Raw genomic sequence first — 19,929 nt, 5'->3', positions numbered from 1 at the left:
GAAGTGTCTCCAACCCCCCCACACACACACACACACACACAAAAAATAAATAAATAAAATAAAACCCCCCCAGAGGAAAAAAAAAAGGACCGACTCCTTCCCTTTGAGGGATGTCAATTTAGCTGCGAGATGTTCGTGGCGAAATCCCGGTCAGAAGTAGACATGTGGCTGAGGGAACTCTTCAGACACAACACTGTGTGACTCCACTCCACTCTCTCTCTCTCTTCTCTCCTCTCTCTCTCAACAGCTCAACAACTCTCGCGACAGCACAGCCCCCACACACACACACACACATTCACCAACTGTCCTTATCACTCATTGCACAAGTCCCCCTCTCCCACACACACCAACAACAACAACAACTTGCATTTACGTAGCACTCCTCAAGCGGCCCAGCGTCCCAGAGCGCTCGACGGTGACCGAGCATGACGCCGCCGAGCCGGGGCGGGCGGGCGCGGAAAGGGGAAGTGGTCGTAAGTACGTACGTACGTACGTGCGTGCGGTCAAATTGGAAGTGGACACATTGCTGGACACCCGGAGGGATGACAGTAATGCCAATTCTTGCTCTTTGTGTAGCACGTGATCGCATAGTTGAGACGTCCCGAAGCTCTTTACGGGATCTACCGTGAAGTGAATTGGCTGTGTATTCTGGGGGGTATTTTGGCAAGCAACCTGGGGAAAAAAAGTGAATTGTTAACTGAAATTGATTGCTCAAATGGTTTACTTCGCATTTGCCACCCTTGACATAGACTTTTGTTTGTAATAATGCACTTGGAAGTTGAAAGCTCTTTATATTTTAAAATTTGATGTGCAAATCCAGTGGTGGGGCCTAGAAGAGTTGGGTGGGGGGGGATTTGGGGACTTGTCTGTGGGGACAATCCTCGTTCCCTAGTGGAACCCATTCAATCAAATTTGGATAATTGAGTGGGTTGGCCTAACCTCGCTCACCAATAAAAAATGTGTTATTTACTGTAGTGCTGAGCTGTATGAGACAAATTTGATATCTGTTCTGTCTTGAATTAGCTGATCTCATCTGGGTCAATGATGGATGAACTACATTTGACCATAGGGTCCAAAATACGGAAGAGGGAAAAAACAGTCAGGGTTCTCAGTTGTGAAAATTATCCAGTAACTCCTGCTCAGAAGTAGGTGTCTGTGTGTAAACATTGGGTAAGGTCATGATTATGGTTTGGAGTAATTAACTAGTTCACTGGCTGTCTAGGTCACACATGAAGAATAGCTACTTCTGAGCTACCTGAAGGCTGTCAGAGTTTGAGAAACCATATCCCCAAATAGTAGCGAATAGAGTCAACTGGAACTGCATTAGTTGTAGGATTGAATGGGGTAGGATTTTTGTTGATGTGGCTGTTACACAATTGCAAATGTGTTCACATTATCATGCACCTGACATAACTGATGTATACATTGTTTATACTGACACATTTGGTGGCTTCATATATTTTTATGTCATGGCAATAATATATCCTAACAATGGTCTAGTGTTTCCTCTCGGTAAATATAGTCCATTAAGCACCAGTCACTGATCTGCAGGTGCCAGGGTCTCTTAAACTCTGAAATTTTATAAATTCTATAAATATATGTGTGATTTGATTTGGGTTCCATTTAAAATGGTCCCTCCAAAGTATTTGGTCCATTGGGAAAGACTACCTCTTTGACAGCATTAAGCACCTAACTCATGGTTTAGAGAAACTCTATGCATGCATTTAGTTGCAAGTACGTATACAGAATGAAAAGTGGAAAGGGGTTTTCCATTCAAATCTACTTCTAGCCTATATAACGTATTGGCTATTAAACAGGTAGACACACACTCACATTGGTGGATTACACATTTGGGTTGAGAGGATGATAATAATTTTCAATCATAGCAAGAAAGCAAGAAAAATCATGGCGGTTACTTTGCACTGATGTGAACTGACTGTCAGGATCAAGGTTGTCTTTATGAAATTGGGTTGGGGATATTCTTTTTCTGGATAAACATCCAATACAGTACAATGCACTTTTATGCAACATAATCCTACCTTTTATGTATATTTCAAAGTCTAGTGTGGTTTGGTAACACAGGTATAAGGGATTAGGAAAGCAGAACTGAGCAAACAAGAAGTACGACTGGAAGGGAATTCCATCCAATATAAATAATAAGACCTTAATAACTCCAAGTGTGACACCTGCAACCATGTTCTGCAAAGTTTACAAGATGACAAGATTAAGAAGGTTTCTCGGCCCATCTGATCTCATCCCTCCAGAATATTAATCAAATTGTCCTCCCATCACAGCATCAAGATGCTTTTTAAATGAATCCAATATCTTCTGAATGAACTAGGGGGAGTAAAAGTACAATATAATAAAAATAACACTGTCCTGTTCCCTGCACTTCTCCTGCGATGAATTGTTTCTTTTACTTTTGTTTTAAAAGGAGCTGTACTACAGTATGGGGTGAAAAATGCAACGTTTCATAGTATGTGATATATGAAATCTGTTCACCCCAATATTATTTACTGTATTGCATTTCATAGAGTAACTAGGCTTATGGTAGCCTCAGAGTATTTTAGTCAGTTTGATTTGAACCAAATTTGAAGTATAAATATACCCAAACCATGCTACGCCCAAACTTGGAGTGTTTGATACACTCCTGTGCCTGAAATAAGGAAGTCATCCATACTTTAGAATTAAAATTTTATGGAGCTATAATTGTGGTATTGTTAAAGGCATTATTTTCCGTAATTATCACTCTATTCCTTTATACTGCAATGAACTGGTGCCCTTGCTTACAAATTCACAGTCACTGCACTTTTCAGGAAATCCCGTGAAGTGTTTTGAGATGTTCTGATGAATTGATGAACCCTGATATTAAATGCAAAGATTATTATTGCTATTATTAAATACACCGCTTTGTGAATACAGAGTTCGCCAAAGAAGTTACAGATTAAAATCAAGGAAAATGTGTAAAATGATTAATAAAAACTGAGACAATCTGAAATAGCATGCAATGAACATTTAAAAGCGAAAATTATATTTTGAGTTTGCAGACCAATTGAATATGTAATGGCTGACCTATTTGATCCTTGTGCGTGTGGTTGGCTTTGTGTAATGCATCAGTCTTTCCATTAGACTTGGCAGCAGGGCATGAATAAGCTCCTGTTGAAGTCAAAAGCATTTCAGTCTCTTACAAGAGATCGGGTTCATGCTTCGTCTCAAGTTCTTTTTATTGTTCGCTCCAATTCTACGTGCACGAGGCATAAGTAAGTCACATGCTCTTGGCTTGTTCCCAAAGAAAGACTGTGAAGATTCCAGAACTATGATCGGTATTCATAAAACATATCCGAAATAAAAGCCTAAAGAAACAAAATGACAAGGTCACCCAAAAGAGAAATTGAGGCTTCATTCAACTGATTCGGGTAAAGCTCCTATGACCTTGTGGCTTAGTGAATAAAGTCATCATCTAGCCCAAAGGCACACAGACTAGAAAGTCACAGGATTTTAGGCGCTACACTTGACTTCATTGCTCCTGGGTTAGGGAAAGGGAAGCAAGACAAGGTTTCTGTTCCCGATTGCCCTCTGGAGACCCCTGCTGGAGGGGCAGGTGTAGATGTTGAGTGAGGACAGGGCACAGATGTTGTCCAACACCCCCCATGGTTGAATTAATAATAATAGTCACTTGAGTGTAGTTGCAGAGAATATGTAGTAACCTTGTCCAACTCAAAGAAGAGAGAGGTAGCAAAAAAATTGGAAGAGAAAACTAAAGAAACTCCTATGATCCGATAGTGTTGAAAAAGAATCGGGTACTCATGCAATATATGTACCTTTCATATAACTCCTTATCATGATATGCTCTGTGACCCCCTCAACCTTTGGAACTTCCTCCCTCTACCCCTCTGTGTCACCCCCCCTTTCTGTCTTTAGATCCTTTAGATCCAATCTCTTCTCACTTATCTCCATTGTTAGATGTCTGGTAACATCCATCTGAAATGCTCTGAAACATTCTTCAGTTTGAAGGGCACTATATAAATTCAAATTGTTGTAGTTGCTTGCCTTTTTTGAAAAATATAGATGAGAAAAACACCTAATGCAGATGGCTCCTTTCCTGTTAAATTTAAATTTGTAGTCGAGGTATTCTACTTTAGAATAAACAATGGAAAATACTACATTAGTTTTGAGTTCAGTCAACAAGATCATAATTAATTTTGAAGTCACTAAAAAATACGAATTTAGAAGTTGTTTGAAAATATGTATAATTTGGATGTAGATTGTAAAAAAAATCTTTCAAAAGCTGAACCTCAGGAAAATATATCCGAATGTTTTCAACACATTAGTCCTTATTTCCTAAAATTAGTTCTGTCAAATGTAATAATCATGAAGCCCATTTGAACTAAGGAAGGGAGTAAATGATTGTGGCATCTGCTTCCCACCAGAGAAGATTCCTGCTGCTTTTGATACAGGTTCAATGGTTCTTGAACAAGAACCAACAACCTTCTGACTTAGGAAAGAGTGCTACCAACTGAGCCAGACTGACTATAGCGCTATATCAAATGAAAAAAATATTAGTTGTAACTGATGTAGAAGTGTTTGTTCCTGTTAAATTCACAACAGAATAATCAGTTAATCGCCCTTCTGTAAATTGAAGCCTTATTGTTGCGGTTTTAAAAAATGCACCGAGGAGTTTTAAAACAAGCTGAGGAGTTTTAAAACAAGTGTATGTCAATTCATTCATTGTTTGACATAATGACACTGTCACTTCAAAGCAAAATAATCCTCTTAATCAACTCTAGACCCTTACGCACAGCACAATTGTTCTGTTGTTTTTGCATACATGAAACATGGTCTCAGAGTATAACTTTATTTACAATATATACACAGTACAATAGTGTTTAATTGAAACAACAGTGCAACACTGACTGTAATGCAGTCTTTACTAACAAAAATCATCCACACGATCAGCCTCTCACAGTTAATGGTATAGAAATATACATACAAGATCAATTTTACATAATGTCAAGAAAAAACATACATGGAAGCATCCTATCCACAGTAACCCAAAAGGTATGCTAAAGACAGCATTCATGCTTCTCAAGGCTCTCTTTAATGCATGCTTGCACTGGTACAAATATTTTGAGTGAATTATGTGAGCAATATGAATACACAAGCTTTTTAGTTTAGGTCTGGTGATTATCCTGTGGGAACATAAATTCCAGCTGCAATGGCAAGTTACAATTCACTCCAAATGCTCTTTGTAACATTTTCTCAAGAGAATTAAAACAGCCATTATGAGAATTACCGTATTTAATTTTTTTAAAAAAGCAGTTATATGCATTTTATGTTTCAGTAAATTCTAAAAATATTGTTGACCTTTGTTAACTGTAATTTATTCTTAATTACACTTGCTTCAGATGACATGCGATTCATATGGCAAAATAACTGAGGTTCTGTTTAACAGCAATTATCAGCAATCCAGAAGTTATGATTGCTCAGTCACTCTTTACAAACATTGTGCATTCACTGTTAATGGCAGGAATATGCCATTTATAAAACTTGATAATTTTGTGTTACACAAGTTACATTTAATAAAGTAAATACAGAGCACTGAAACAAAGCTCCTTCTACCATTGAATCAGCAGAAGCTCTTAAAACTGCCATTGCTTATCTTTTATTTACTGACTTTGATACGATGCCATTAACTCTTCTCATTAGGACTTCATGGAACAATATCACTGTTTAAATATTGACATATATATACACATTATCCAAACCAGTGGAAGATTATATACATTGATATTTACATCGTCATAAATATGTTAAGTTATACTGATTTCTCCAGGTCTATAAATATTTGATGACAATAGCAAATTAAAAAAACAACCAGACCACAGAAGGTTGAATGGTCATAGGAAGCACAATATATAAAGTTTCCTTCAAGTAAAACAGGGAAACACCAGGTGACACCAGAATATTACTCTAACACTGTGAAGCCAAATATCAGTAGGGTGAATTGTCATCATCACTTGGGTAACAAATGATGGTGCTAAACGTTTAACAATTATCTAAGAAAGTAGACTGATTTATTAAATCCTCGATTTATGGATCCTTGTTCCACTTTTACCTGCGATACTTTTTTAATATATACCTGGAAATGTTCAGTATCAAACTGACAGCACCTCACATGTTTACATTGTAATTTTACACAAACTTGTCTCATGTTGGCTTCCAGAAATTGAATGAATGCTGTGAGGGAGGAATCATTAGAATTCACAGCTTAATGCAATAGAACTGCTTTAGAATTAGCTGCACCTATGATAAATTGCAAACAGAATAAAAGGGATACAAAGGGAACATATTAATTAGAGAGCTAGATATTGTTAGCGTTTTTCATTTTTGAACAATCTTGTAACAATGAAAGTAATAAACGTAGCATAGTGTTTATTCCAATCACACAAATTTAACGTCAATCGCTTTTAATTGCTTTCAGACAAATTGCGAGATTGAAGGGGCAATTTAGGGCTACCATCAGGGGAATTATTCTGCTAGCACTGTCATTCGGACACTTTGTAATGAGTTCAATGTATGAAGTGTACCTTTGACATGTATTAAGAAGTAATAAAATGCCAGCACTTACGCCACATGTCCATAAACTGTTGACTAGAGCTAGACAAACTAGCAGATGCCCATTATTCAATAATACACGATGAAGGGATGTGAATAACTGGTAGATGTGAATAAGTGTCCAGTCTGCAATTAACATATTATACAAAATGTATTCAAAGTTATTTAAATTAGCTGATTAATTAGGAAATGGGTTCCAGATGTTGTTTTATTCAGTTATTAATTATACCCCAAAAACAGTATGGTTTAACAAAGAAACTCAGCTTCGCATCAGTACCCTCAAGATACTATGATAGCAATACTCCTCTTGCTACTACTGACTTTGGCAATGTACACTTACAGTGAGATCTTCCCATCAGAGGTACACACTGAAATTAGTGCACATATCACCATGCAGAACATCACCCCTATGTTTCTTGACAAGCCATGACCTCCACATTATTAAACTGCACCCTAAAGCACAGTGTCTGTGGTTAGTTTACTACAGAACCTTAAAGTACTTCTAGATGAAAGTTGGGTTGTTCACAAGAAACAACTTTTAATTGTGTGTTCTCTAACTCTGTCAAGGTTTTATTGTCATAAACATTACATTCTGAACTGAAGTAAACACAACTCTCAACTGAAAATTCAAATTACTGCCATAAAATTTAAATATTCTAGTTAAGTCTATGTCCACAAGTAGTTTTTTAAAATATCAAAAAAGATTATTTAAAGATCAAGTGCTACTCTTAATCTAGCAATATACAGTAAATCGACTAGTTAGGCACATCTACAGGAATTTAGGTCACGTATGTACAAACAAAAAGAAGCCCACATTGTTGATGGGTCTGTAATATTTTGGACTGCCAATAATATGGCTTTATAAATACATTTTGTACACATTTCCCCCAACAAAAAATTCTTCTGTGAACAATATTATTATTACTGCTCACAGCCCACATAACGGTTATAATACATAATCTGCTTATGGAAAGCAGTCTTTGGAAAGTAACACGTATTTTCTGGGAAGGCAACCAACATAATGGGAGTTACCATGTGCCGTTTGCAGCAGCAGTATCTACGCAGTGCGTTTGTAAAGGGAGATCCCATTCTAAGAATGCAACAAAAAAATTGCCACAACGCATTACAACCCTTGAAGTCTGTCTTCCCGAATCACTGAAAACGTGAAGAAAACAGAAACAAAAAATTGTTATTTTTGTTCTTAGGCAGAACGATTCATGAACAACACAGCTCCTGTTGGCTCACTACATGCCTCATCTCTTAGAGGACTTAGTGACCTTCAGACGTTGAAGCATTGTGAATCCAGTCGAGAATGATGAGAGTCATGCTTGAAATCATAACAAATATTCCACAGATGAGAAAAATTAATGCCTAAAAATAACAGAAAGACATTTAGTACAAAATTTGAATACATGCTTAATGCTGCTAAACAAACATTGGTCACTTTTTCATCAAAATGTTGCTGCATCTTTTTATTACATAATAAAATAGCTTTAAGGCATTTTAATTTAGTATACCTTTATCATCAATTAACATCAGGATTTGTAAATGATTCCACTAAACTTACATAAATGCATCTCTCCCCTCTCTACCCATTTGGCTCCCACTGCTTTATAAACCAATAAAAGGCTACAAGATTTTTTTACTCTCATAAACATACAGGAGTAATTCTCAAATCACTTCAAGTTAGAAATAGAATTGATTTTAGTACATACCCCAATTTTCTGTACTGATTTCATAGACTCTTTTTCACAAGTTTGATGTAGAATGCAGAGGGAAGGATGAAGATCAGCATAGCAGCAGCAGAGGCACCTACAGAAACCAGAAGGAAATGTTCAAATAAGTTCATGTAGTTGTTTGTTCGACAAAAATAATGAAAATAGAGTGACAATTCAAAGGCAAATATCATGCACACACTTACCCATGAATCCAAAGATGTCTCGGATGGTAGGAACAAAGATCACCAGGCAATTGGCGAGACCCAGAATTATTACGGTGATTAGAGAGTGACGTACCCAATTGAATTCTTTGCTAGGAAATAACAACTGTTGAACAGAAGTACGGATCTGTGGGAAAAGGTTAACAATATAAGACTGCTTCATTCTGCACTGCATATGTTTAAACTATAAACAGATACGCTAAATGCTCTGCTCAAAAAAGCAATATATAAATTAGATCAAACACAAACGTGTAATGCTTCAAATATGACTAGATTTGTAAATGAAGATTGGGTGATGCCATGGATTAGAACTATTCTTTTACCTCTACAACTGGGTTTGAATCTAGCTCTGACACAATTCAGTCCTAAGTAAGATGAATTTGATTAGTCTCAATCCAATTCCTAGAGGATCTAACTGCAGTTCGTAGCTATCCAAAATTTAGCACTCAATTCGTAATTTCAGTCAGGCCAGGCAAATGTGGAAAAAAAATGTCACAAGGCAATTGAAGAGTGCTACCGTAAATCTCGCACAAGTCTTATCAGTCAGACCATAACATTTAAGCAATTTACGTGAAGTCTGAGTCGCAGGCAAACTCTATAAGTCATATAAAATCCAATTAATCAATAATCTACACTGCGTATGCAGAATTCAATGAAGCCGATAAGTGCGGATGCAGTAATTCGTCAAGCAATAGAATATTTTCGAATTGTATATAAAAGTCATATTTTGAGAATTTTGGCAGTTAGAATATCTAACTAACCAGCATCCAATGACTGTTACAGGAAAAGATAAAGCAACTTCCTCTTACTGGTTGTACTTACGGGAAACAGAACAACAGGAACAGTCAATGTTACAGCCATGAGTACTGCCAAACGGACAACGAGGAGGACAGTATCAAACTTGTACACCTTTGAATATGTATGAAGCAGCTCTGGCTCAACATGTCCTGTATAAAAGAAAGAAAATTAGCTTCTACTGGATCAACTTTGCTAAAAAAATATAGTTTTGAATCTTCAAACATTCCGGTGGNTTTTTTTTGAATTGCAGAGAATAACTTCCGTCATTCACAACAGTTTTTGACTTGGCTTAATTTTGAAAGATATATTCATATATTAGCATTCAAAAGATCATTTGCATATTAGTTTGATGTCACTAAGGTTTCAAGAATGTTATATTCTAAGCAATCTGTTTTTAAATTTGCTTGCTACTTTGTAATCATGTCCGCTAGTTTGCCTTACCATGCATTTAGCAAAATACCACTTTTTAAAAATCAAAACATTAAAAGTTAACATTAGAACAATTCTTAAAACAAGATTCTACAATTGAAAAATGCTAACTCTAAGCCTCTTAATACTTTTACATGCCTTACTTAAATCAAAATGAAATACACAGACCTTTTAAACTACAACATATACTTATAATAACCATTAAAGCTTTCTAAAGACAGTCTCACATTGATTCCAACATTTCAGATTTCCTTTAATTTGGTAAATCATTCAATGCAGTCTTAACTTTGAAGTTGGATTTCTGTAGTTCTCAAAAGCACTTATAGACCACTGACTTCAAAAATAAGACTGTATTTAAGAATTTCCCAAATTTGGGATGTTCTAAAATGCCACATAAACAGAATAAATCTAAACCCAGGTGGAAATTTAAAAAAAAAACTTACCATAGAATGTCAGGTAACCAAAGACAGCAGCCAACAGGTACATGACAAAAATACCCAAGAATGAAACATTGGCAACCCTCTGCATTTTCTTACGTGAACGGCTGAAAAGAAAAAAAGCAGCTTGATTCATAAAACAGTATTTGAACAATGAAAAACAACATTAATACTGTATATAATGTATCAGGCAGATAAAAATGGTGAAGATTTATTTCAGTCTGCTAACACACTGGATTTATCAATTCAACACTTCCAGAGACAGTGAAAAATTTACTGCTGAGTATTGTATCCCACAATCCAATGGACCTACATTTCATGAATGTTAATGCTTGTCAAGCCTCAAGAGAGAGGAAGGAACATTTAATTAGTTCTTGAATGGACTGAATTCAGACTCAATAAAGTGTTCTTACTCTTTGAGTTCTTCATAGATGGGCAGTACAGCTGGGTGACACACAAATGCAAAGGTCAGAATTGGTACAGCGTAAACAGTCTGAAAGGCAAAACAGAACACAAAGGTCAACAAAAATATAACATATTTCTCAAAATCCTAATTAACTGGTATCAGGGAACATGCTCCTCAAATACATTTATTTCCCATTAAAAACAGGTAAAGAATATCATGATTACAAATCAGAAATATCATTTGATGATGATGGACTTATTGGTGTTGAACTATACTGCAATATCACACAATGCTAATTGGTGGAAAAATGTACTGTACTTATACATACCTGTGAATTGAAGATAAAGTACTTTGGTTTGCACATATCCAGATCAGTTGCATTATGTAATGCACTGGCCAGAGGATCACTTGTAATTGCTTCATAGGTAAAACTACCAATCATTATTGTGCTATTCACTGTTCCATTTATTAAGTCTTCATCCAGTTGTGGCAATGGACAAGGGATATGGTAGCTCTTGTGGATTACCTGCAAATATTCATAGAGTGGTCAAAATAGTTTCCCTACTTACATTGATTCTCATAAATGGCTCCGAGTAAGGGCAACATGTGATGAATTCTGAGCCGTACGTTGTCTATTCTCAGCTTACAAATATTTGTTGGACGAGGACCAAAAGTTTGGATCACATTTTTACGGAAGCAAAAAATGACTATTTACAGTTGTTATCATATGTTCTGTCTTTATCTTACTTTTGCCAAAAAGGACAGATAAACATGACTGCTCCAATAGTTATTTCACAATTAGATAACAACATCTTATGCATATCAATAGCAAGTCATTTATTTATTCTCCAACAGAAACAAATACGGAGGGATCTGCCTCTATTGTCTTAATGCTTGATACAGCGATGTCTCTTAAACACAAATGTCCAATGCTATTGATACAACAAAAATATCCTGTTAGTCAAAGACAATAAGCTATTTGTAACGTGGACCAGCATTTAATGTATTACAATGTATAATTTAATGTATTTAGTGTATTACAACAATAAATCTAACTTTTATACTTACAACTATCATAAAGAAGACCATGCAAAGAAGAGACAGACCACTGGTATAGCCCAGGTACCCTGTAATATAAAACACAAGACTTGTAAGAATACACGCCAGCAGTATTAGATCAGCAACATCAACAATGACAACTTGCACCTATATAGTATTCTTCATGCAGGGCAGTGGCTCAGAACGCTTAAGTGGCAGAGCCTAACCCAGAACCGTAAGGAAGGTCGAAGAGGAAGGTCTTCAGTCGTGATCTAAAAGAGGGGAAGGAGGGGGCATGGTGGAGGGATTGAGGGAGAGAGTTCCAAAGCTTTGGGCATAGTGGCTGAAAGCACGGCTGTCGATGGTGGGATGGAGGGGAGGAGCAGGAGGCCCAGTGCCAGCCGAGTGGAGGTAGCGAGAAGGGCCTTGGAATAGTTGAGGTGGGAGATGACGAAAATGTGGACGAAAGTTTTAGTAGGTCTTAGGGAAAGGCCAGGCAGGAAGGTTGAGGCGGTCAGAGCCACAGGAGAGAAGACATTGAAGGGGACCAAGGAGTATGGCTTGTTTCTTGTCAACGCTCCACTGCAGAAAGTTTGTGCTTATTCAGGACTTGATGTCTGACAGACAAGCTGATGGAACACCAGTGGACCTGGAGTCGCAGCCGGTTGAAGAGAAGACGTTTTGGGTGTCATCCGCATACATGTGGAAGTTTACCCCAAGTTAACCCCAGATCAACACTGTCAATCACTTTGGGGCATCCTCCAGACATAAATGTCAATTGTTTAGCATGTGATTCTTACTTGACTATCTATCCTGAACAAATAAAATGAAATACGCTCAAGCACAAGGATTGGTTATTGATGTCATATCCCGGCTATTATCTTGCTGCACAACTCAGCATTTAGTACTGTAGATTCCACAAGCATATCCTGACATAAATAGCTCCGTAATAATGACAGGGCATAATTTCACTTACCTAAATTCTTTAGGAGAGACAAAGGCAGGATCAGAACGATTGACACTATGATAACCAACCAATCACCATTCAGATACCAATGTCTGAAAAAGAAACAAAAAAATGCTATAGGTCTTTGATTGTATCCAACAGCAGAGGTTTCCTTGTCCATTGCTGTAACAGGAATGGATAACACTATTTACATTCATTTCCCTCCCCCGCCCCCCAAAAAAACTAGTTTTAGTTCTGGTAAAGACTGAAAACGGAACTGGATAAAACCAGTCTGTACGCATACTGGAACAAAAAAACATTTGGAGTGTTGACAATGAAACCGGTTTCATATGAACACTCTTTAGCTGCGCAACATCTGAGGCCAAGTGGAATAAACTTGAAAAATAAGTTTTAAACCAATCTCTGAGCAGCTCAAAGGCTCCACCTCACTTGTTACAGAAAAGTAAACATAGAAAAGGCCCAGCTCTTCTTTCAGATACGTATCAGAAGATTAAAGTTTCATTTGTTCATTCCTGCAACAGTTCCAATTGGTTACACGCCACGTTTCACCCACAATCAACTTTACAATATCAATCCACTTTACGGTATATACTGTGAAGCACTTTGAGACGTCTCAACGAAGTGAAAGCTGCTATATCAAATGCAAGGATTATTATTATTATCTGTGGTTTAGAAAAATCCCAAACCATTTAAAAACATATTTTGACATCAACCCCCAGAACGCTGGGTGATTTTAAGAGGGCAATATGCACATATCTTTCCACTGAATGGCGTTGAATTTTCTATACTTAATTTTCCCGTGTGATGTTTTTAGTCATTTTATTTCAGACACCTATGGACTTTTTTTTAAGTACAGATTGGATTTTCTACACATACCTTTGATGAGTTTCACCTAAGCACACATAAATCTTCAAATACACCTGACTAGTTGTTCTGTGATATCAAATTTATGGGTGGCTGTGGTTTTTGAGACAATGAATTGACTCCAATTACTTTTACTCCAGTACTTTAGTTTGAAAAAAAATTGTGAATACTAATCCGATTTCAATACCCTGTTTACCAAACAAAGTAATAATAATAATCCTTGCATTTGATATAGCGCTTTTCATGTCTTCTAGACGTCTCAAAGCGCTTCACAGAATAGACTGTAAAATGAATTGACTGTATATTTATGGGCGAAATGCGGCAGCCAATTGCGCACAGCAGTGTCCCACAAACAGTCGCAGATTGAAATGACCATTATTGTTTTTTTGAGGTATTATCATCAGGCGTGTGGAGTAAGGAAACTTGCCCAAAGTTTCACCCTGCTGGGAATCAAACCCAGGTCTCACGCTTGCAAAGTGAGTGCTCTAACCACTGAGCTACAGGACTCCACGTGCAATGTAAGACTAAACACCTTCTGAGCTAACCTCTGAGGAAATAAAAATGGTCCAGTCTTAAGCTTCCAAAACTGCTTACAATCTGACAAATGGCACCTTTAACTTCAGTGACAATTACTAGCAGTGGAAAGAATCATTTTAAGGTTCATATTTCTAGAAAATGTGAACCATGTAGTGGACACGTTCTGAATGAAATGTATAAAAGTTCTAAGTTCAATGTTCAGTAGTTCAACGTACCCAGTATTTTCTGTGAGGTTCAGGAAAGCAAGAATAACTAATGGTAGTTCATATTTCACGATATAGAGGTAGCTTGACATAGCTGCAATTAGAAAAGTACGAACAAGTGTTTACATATGATGGCTGCCTGCCGCACGATATTAAATCCAAAAGCATTCACGTTAGAGAAGTTGTCAGTTTAGTATTCAAATCATCTTTTAAATTTATAACTGAAGTTTACCTCCAAAATTTTGCATTGTAATTGAAACAGAAGCTGCAACCTTTCCAGGCATTCCAAATGCTCTTTGTCCCAGTTGTTCGTATAACAGTGAACCTGGGGAGGGGAAACAATATTAATAAGCAACATTTCAAAGGAAATACGATGGAAAACTTGCAGACTGAAAGTCACATTTAAATAAAGAACTTCTTCATTACCTCCTTCTTTTGAAGTCTTCAATAAAAGGTGAACAGAATATAGTGAAAATATTGATACAGCAGACAAAAGAATCCTGGAAGAACAAAATAAATGTAGTGATATTATGACAGTATTATTAAAAAAGACTGTGAAATACAATGAATATCTTACAATTATACTTTCAGCTTAATTTGTATTGTAACCCAAATACTCAAAGTTTGGGGTATTGACCAACAACAGGATCCAATAATATAAGATTGTCTGAACCATTAATGCTTTTCTGTAATTAATAATAAATAATAATATTTCTTGCATTTGATATAGCGACTTATCACACCTTCCAGATATCTCAAAGAGCTTCACAGAATATACTGTGAAGTGAATTGACTGTATATTTTGTGGGAGAAATGCAGCAGCCAATTGTGCATAGCAGTGTCTCACAAATAGTCATGGATTAATTGACCAATTTATCATTATTATTTTTTGAACAAATTATTACCCCCAGAAAAGAATCCGCCAATCAACTACCAAAGGGTTCCTTCTTACTGCTAGGTAAACAGAGGCATGTGGAGTAAAGAAACTTGCCCAACGTAAAGGGATTTAAAATGGATTTGAAACTGTTATCGTAATAATGAAACGATATTCTATCTCAATGTGGTGGCACAAACTGCTGAGTTATTTCATGCAGAACCGAGTTTCACAAACTGCAGTTACTTCCTTTCAGCCCATCTCTTTTTCAAATCACAATATTTTAAGCAGGAATGTTTAGAACTCATTGTCTGTTCTCATGAAGGATATTCAATAAAAATCATTATTCATTCAAGGAACTTTCAATCTCCCAGATAGAAGGGATTTTTGTATAGGGGAAATAAACCACTTCCTACATCTGGTTTCTTCTTATACTATTACATCGTTGTGAAAGCTAGATTTCAGCACATTTTACAGTCACTAAAATAACTGATTTCCCATACTGTTGTCACTAAAACTAGTGCAGGGAAATACAACATTCAGTCTGACTATCTTCCTTATTCGGCATACTTTTATAAATACTTTAATCCTCAGAATCAATAGAACTGCACTGCAGATATCTCAGAAAGTATAACTGTTCCTTTAACAACCCATTTCCCAAAATGTTGCTTTGCTGCTTTCTTAGTAACTACTGTTCATATCCCAAGCTTTCAAATGATCTCATTCTTGCTTTGCAGGATTACTACTTTGTTCCATAACTGCAAAGTATTTAAGAAACAAAAACAAAGCAGTTTGAATTTTGAACATATTTTCTTTATTTTAGACACCTTGTTGTTTAAAGAGTGTTTGACACTTTTAGTGGCGAGTTATTTGCTGGATTAATCAACAAACAGCTCGCCAAACACTGTTGTGTTTCTTTGCACTGGTTTCAGTGATAACAATAAGAACAATTAGTTATTTTAGTGACTCTGGGAAACAAACACTGAACGACTCGGGACTATCACTATGTGGATGGTTAACTGTCACATGATCATGAGAAGTTGAGACATTACACCCTGGAAGCAACTTGCTTGCTGTAGAAAGGATAATTATTCAACACAAGCAAAGCATTTTAATTTCCAATCATACCAGATATATAATACAAAGAGATTGCTGTGTAATCATGTTCCTTCCTTTTAGCATCATCTCTCACAGCCACCTCAGTGACTTGACATTTCGTTTATGTTCCTGCACACTTCAAATGGCTTTCTGCCGGATTCTCCCACTGCAATCTGCATTCCTTTCCACGCGCACAGAGTCACGTATCATTTTTGCCACTGGCTAGATGCTCTCAATTTCACATGACAAATACACTTCTATAGTATAATCTGCTGCAGAATCATTCAAATCTGTGCCAAAGAATTTATATAACATTAATGAGTAGAGAGCCTGAGCCGCTTAAACTGGATTAAAGAGATTCTAGTGAATGCAGCTGGTTACTACTGTGTGCATTGTTTGTAAACACACACTACTGAAAACAATGCAAGAGTCTTTCAACTCATCTTGCACAAATACTCAAGATCATTTTAAATGAGCAACAAATAAGCACAAATATGAAAGATCCTGAGACCTACTCACAAAATAATGTTCACGTGTACTCAAAAAGCAGTCTAGTTTAGACCGTTTTACCTTCCTTCTACTCAATTTTACAATGCAAATGGGTGTGACCATTAACCACCTTTACATTGGTAACCTATAATTGTTAAAATATTGCTTGAAAAATAACTTTGAAGCACGAAGACTAACATTTGGTTAGCCAAAATTAAAAAGATGCCTCATCATCGATACATTGAAATCTGTTATTTAGATCATTGTGTGCAAATGGCAATAATGAGGAGGCTATTACACATTTTCCTTCTATCTGTGCTAAGCTGCCAGCATTTGATTCCACCTTGTAAACTGATCACAGCTCACAATCTTCTACAGTATATTAGCCAGAGAAACAGTTAGCATGTATATCTGCATCTACATTCTAACTGTACGCTTGCTCGTTCAAATTGCTGTGTACCAATAGCTCATAATTTAAAATACTATAGTACTAAAAAAAAACTACGCCAGTCTCCTTCCCCTTGGCACGTGATTATACAGTAGGTACGGCAGCTAATACAGGACTGCATCAGGCTCTGCTGCAGTAAGTACTGCACTGCAGTGTCAGCAGGTTAAGAACTGCATCTTGCAAAGCACGTGCTTTTTGTTTTGTCGGATCACAAAAATACTTACACAAAAAGTACAATTCCAGTGTTGGCCATGGCATAAGCCAGTCCAAGAATCCCACTCCCCATGATAGCATTGCTGAGGTTGAAAGCAGAAATTCCAAACGAGGTATTCCCAGGCCTCTGCAGAGCAGACAGAAAAATAAATAAATAAAGAAAAAAAGAAATAAATAAATAAAGAAAATGCTGCAATAGTCACAGCTGCTGGAATTAATTATTGACAACATTATTTTACGAGAAGGTTCAGTCACAATTTATTTGACCCCGATACGGAAAAAAAAATAAGACAAGCATTACTTACATATTCTTCCTCAAATTTCTTCTTCCCATAATATAAACTTGGCAGAAAATTCTGACTCTCTGCGTCAATGTCAACATATTGACTGTAAGAGAGAAAAAAAATGGTTGTGCTGTATAAATTAAATTACTGATACGATTCATTATGCTAAATGACAATCATTTGTTTTAGAAAGATTTAGTCAAAGGTCAGAGATTTTAAATATTAATTAAACTCACGCGCCCATTTTAATGCAGTCAAAATCCTTGCAAAATATGTGCTATTTCAAACTATGTCCTAAACATCATTATTACATTAGCGTCAATAAAGTTCACATCTCTCACTATCTGCGTTGGTCTAGCCAGGGCTTACCTATTGATGGGGACCTTTTTTGTGCTGGCATTTTCTGTGTAGTTGTATTCATTGCTGTTGGTGCTGCTGCTGTCGTCATCAGGACTTATGTTAAATCTGTTCATCTCCGTTATAGTCATGGTGTTTCGCCAACTCTTTCGAAGAAAATCACTTCTAATTTCCGTTGAGTTCTCCCCTCTTCTTTTGTGTGTCTAATCTGTCCTCTTTCTGAGCTCTGCTGCTACCTTGTGCTGTGGTCCTAAGGAAACAGCCAAACATCAATAACCCAGCAACCAGGAGCATAACATCCTTATGCCTTTTTTCACATGTGACCACATTTGACTATGCCAATGACTCACATACCAGAATGGAAAAATACTGAGAGAGGGTGTGATGCCAAGAAAAGCCCCTCACTAACAATGCCATCCCAACGTAAACATCTTAGCATCAGGACAAGAGGCCACAATGTGGCCACAATGATGTGCAAAAACAAAAGCCCCTAAAAATATTTACATCCGAAAGGTATCAATGGATTCTAGGAAATAGACACCGTTGAAATAGTTACATCCACCTTTCTTTAGTGGCTGAACAGTCAGCAAACCCAGACCCATTGATCAGATGTATCCAGTTGCTCATTGCATCAGCTTCCTCTTTCATTTGAGTTTGTGTGTGTTTTTTTTCTTGAGGGATCCTTTGTTCTGGATGTATAGCTATCAGTTGGAAAATGCTTATAAAAAAAACGAAAATCACCAGGATCAAAGAAAGAGAGAGACACACACAGAGAGAGAGAGAGAGAGAGAGAGAGAAATAGATCCCATTGCCTTTCTCCTTGGAATGGAGAATCTGCACGTTACATGCAATGGTTGGAAGGGAATCGTGATATCTACAACATTTTTTTTTGCTGCATCGACGAATAAAAGCGACGATCGATAAAAACCGAGGCAGGTACATGAAATCTCCCCCCCACCCCCCCAAAAAAAAAAAAAAATAAAAAAAAATAAAAGAGAAATGCGACCACGTCCAAAATCATTTAAAAGGCAAACACCAGAGGATCACAGAGGTGAAATTCTAAAAGGAGGGGGAAGAGGAGGAGAGGAGGAAATGTATCATTGCATCATCGCTCTCTGTTTAAGCTGCAGATGCAAAGGTATTAGTTGGAAAAAATTCAGCTGAATGGTGATCACACACAAAAAAAATCCTGCGCTGAATACAATATAGTCTGAGCCCACAATAGATGGAAACACTTTTTACCTCTCTCCTCCCTCCTTTTCCAGGCGTTGATCTTCTCTGATCCTTCGCAGTGATTGTTTGGGATGTATTAAATCCTAACTTGGGGTTCGGATCCAAGTAGTCACAGTGGTGGTGGTGGAAGGAAACAACAAAAAAGGGCAGAAAAGATTAATAAATATTGAATGGATGGGGGGGTGGGGGTGTGGGGTTGATGGCTAATTCGCTTTCAATCCAATTTCGAGAGATGTGGTCGGTTGAAGATCAGATGCCAATAAGTGTAGACTATCTATTGGTATAATCCACGGAAGGGTATTTTTTTTTTGTGGGGGTGGGGGGTTATTTTTTTTTGCTATGTATTTTATTTGTTGCTGTGTCGATGCAGTCAGTCCACCCTCTGTCCCCGCGTGTGTTTGACTGGTGGAAGGGGTTGGGAAAGGCATCGCTTTATAAGAAGGGACTGACACCGAAGGGAGTGGCAATGACTGGAGTCGCCATTGGCCACATCCGCAAGTCCAGCCTCACCCCCTCCTCTCCTTCTCCCTTCGGGTTGTGCATTAAAACTACATATTGCAAATTTACGTATATATTGCAATGTTTGTAAACAAAGCCTCGATCGAAATAGCATAAAAAACTCTGCATTGCAATGGGTTGTTTTATTTTAATATATACACATATATATATATATATATATATATGTGTGTGTGTGTGTGTG

At 37.1% G+C, this 19,929-nt stretch overlaps 1 protein-coding gene across 1 annotated transcript; it reads right to left on the bottom strand.

Moving 5' to 3' along the window:
• Positions 1 to 4,839: 4,839 nt before the first annotated feature.
• On the bottom strand, positions 4,840 to 19,632 carry LOC103184719 (sodium-coupled neutral amino acid transporter 2). The gene is given in 17 exon segments (XM_007902893.2): positions 4,840 to 7,986; positions 8,331 to 8,356; positions 8,359 to 8,427; positions 8,537 to 8,681; positions 9,377 to 9,501; positions 10,225 to 10,325; positions 10,632 to 10,711; positions 10,953 to 11,150; positions 11,693 to 11,751; positions 12,639 to 12,721; positions 14,246 to 14,327; positions 14,466 to 14,558; positions 14,660 to 14,733; positions 17,367 to 17,482; positions 17,661 to 17,742; positions 18,009 to 18,246; positions 19,239 to 19,632. Coding segments are annotated over 16 exon segments (1,554 nt in total). The 5' UTR covers positions 18,128 to 18,246; positions 19,239 to 19,632; the 3' UTR covers positions 4,840 to 7,884.
• Between the last annotated feature and the right edge of the window lie 297 nt (positions 19,633 to 19,929).

This window comes from Callorhinchus milii, unplaced genomic scaffold (genome assembly GCF_018977255.1).
Source record: "Callorhinchus milii isolate IMCB2004 unplaced genomic scaffold, IMCB_Cmil_1.0 Scaffold5, whole genome shotgun sequence".
Taxonomy (NCBI): Eukaryota; Metazoa; Chordata; class Chondrichthyes; order Chimaeriformes; family Callorhinchidae; genus Callorhinchus; species Callorhinchus milii.
Note: the sequence above shows the minus strand (reverse complement) of the source record. Positions and strands in the feature narration are given on the sequence as shown.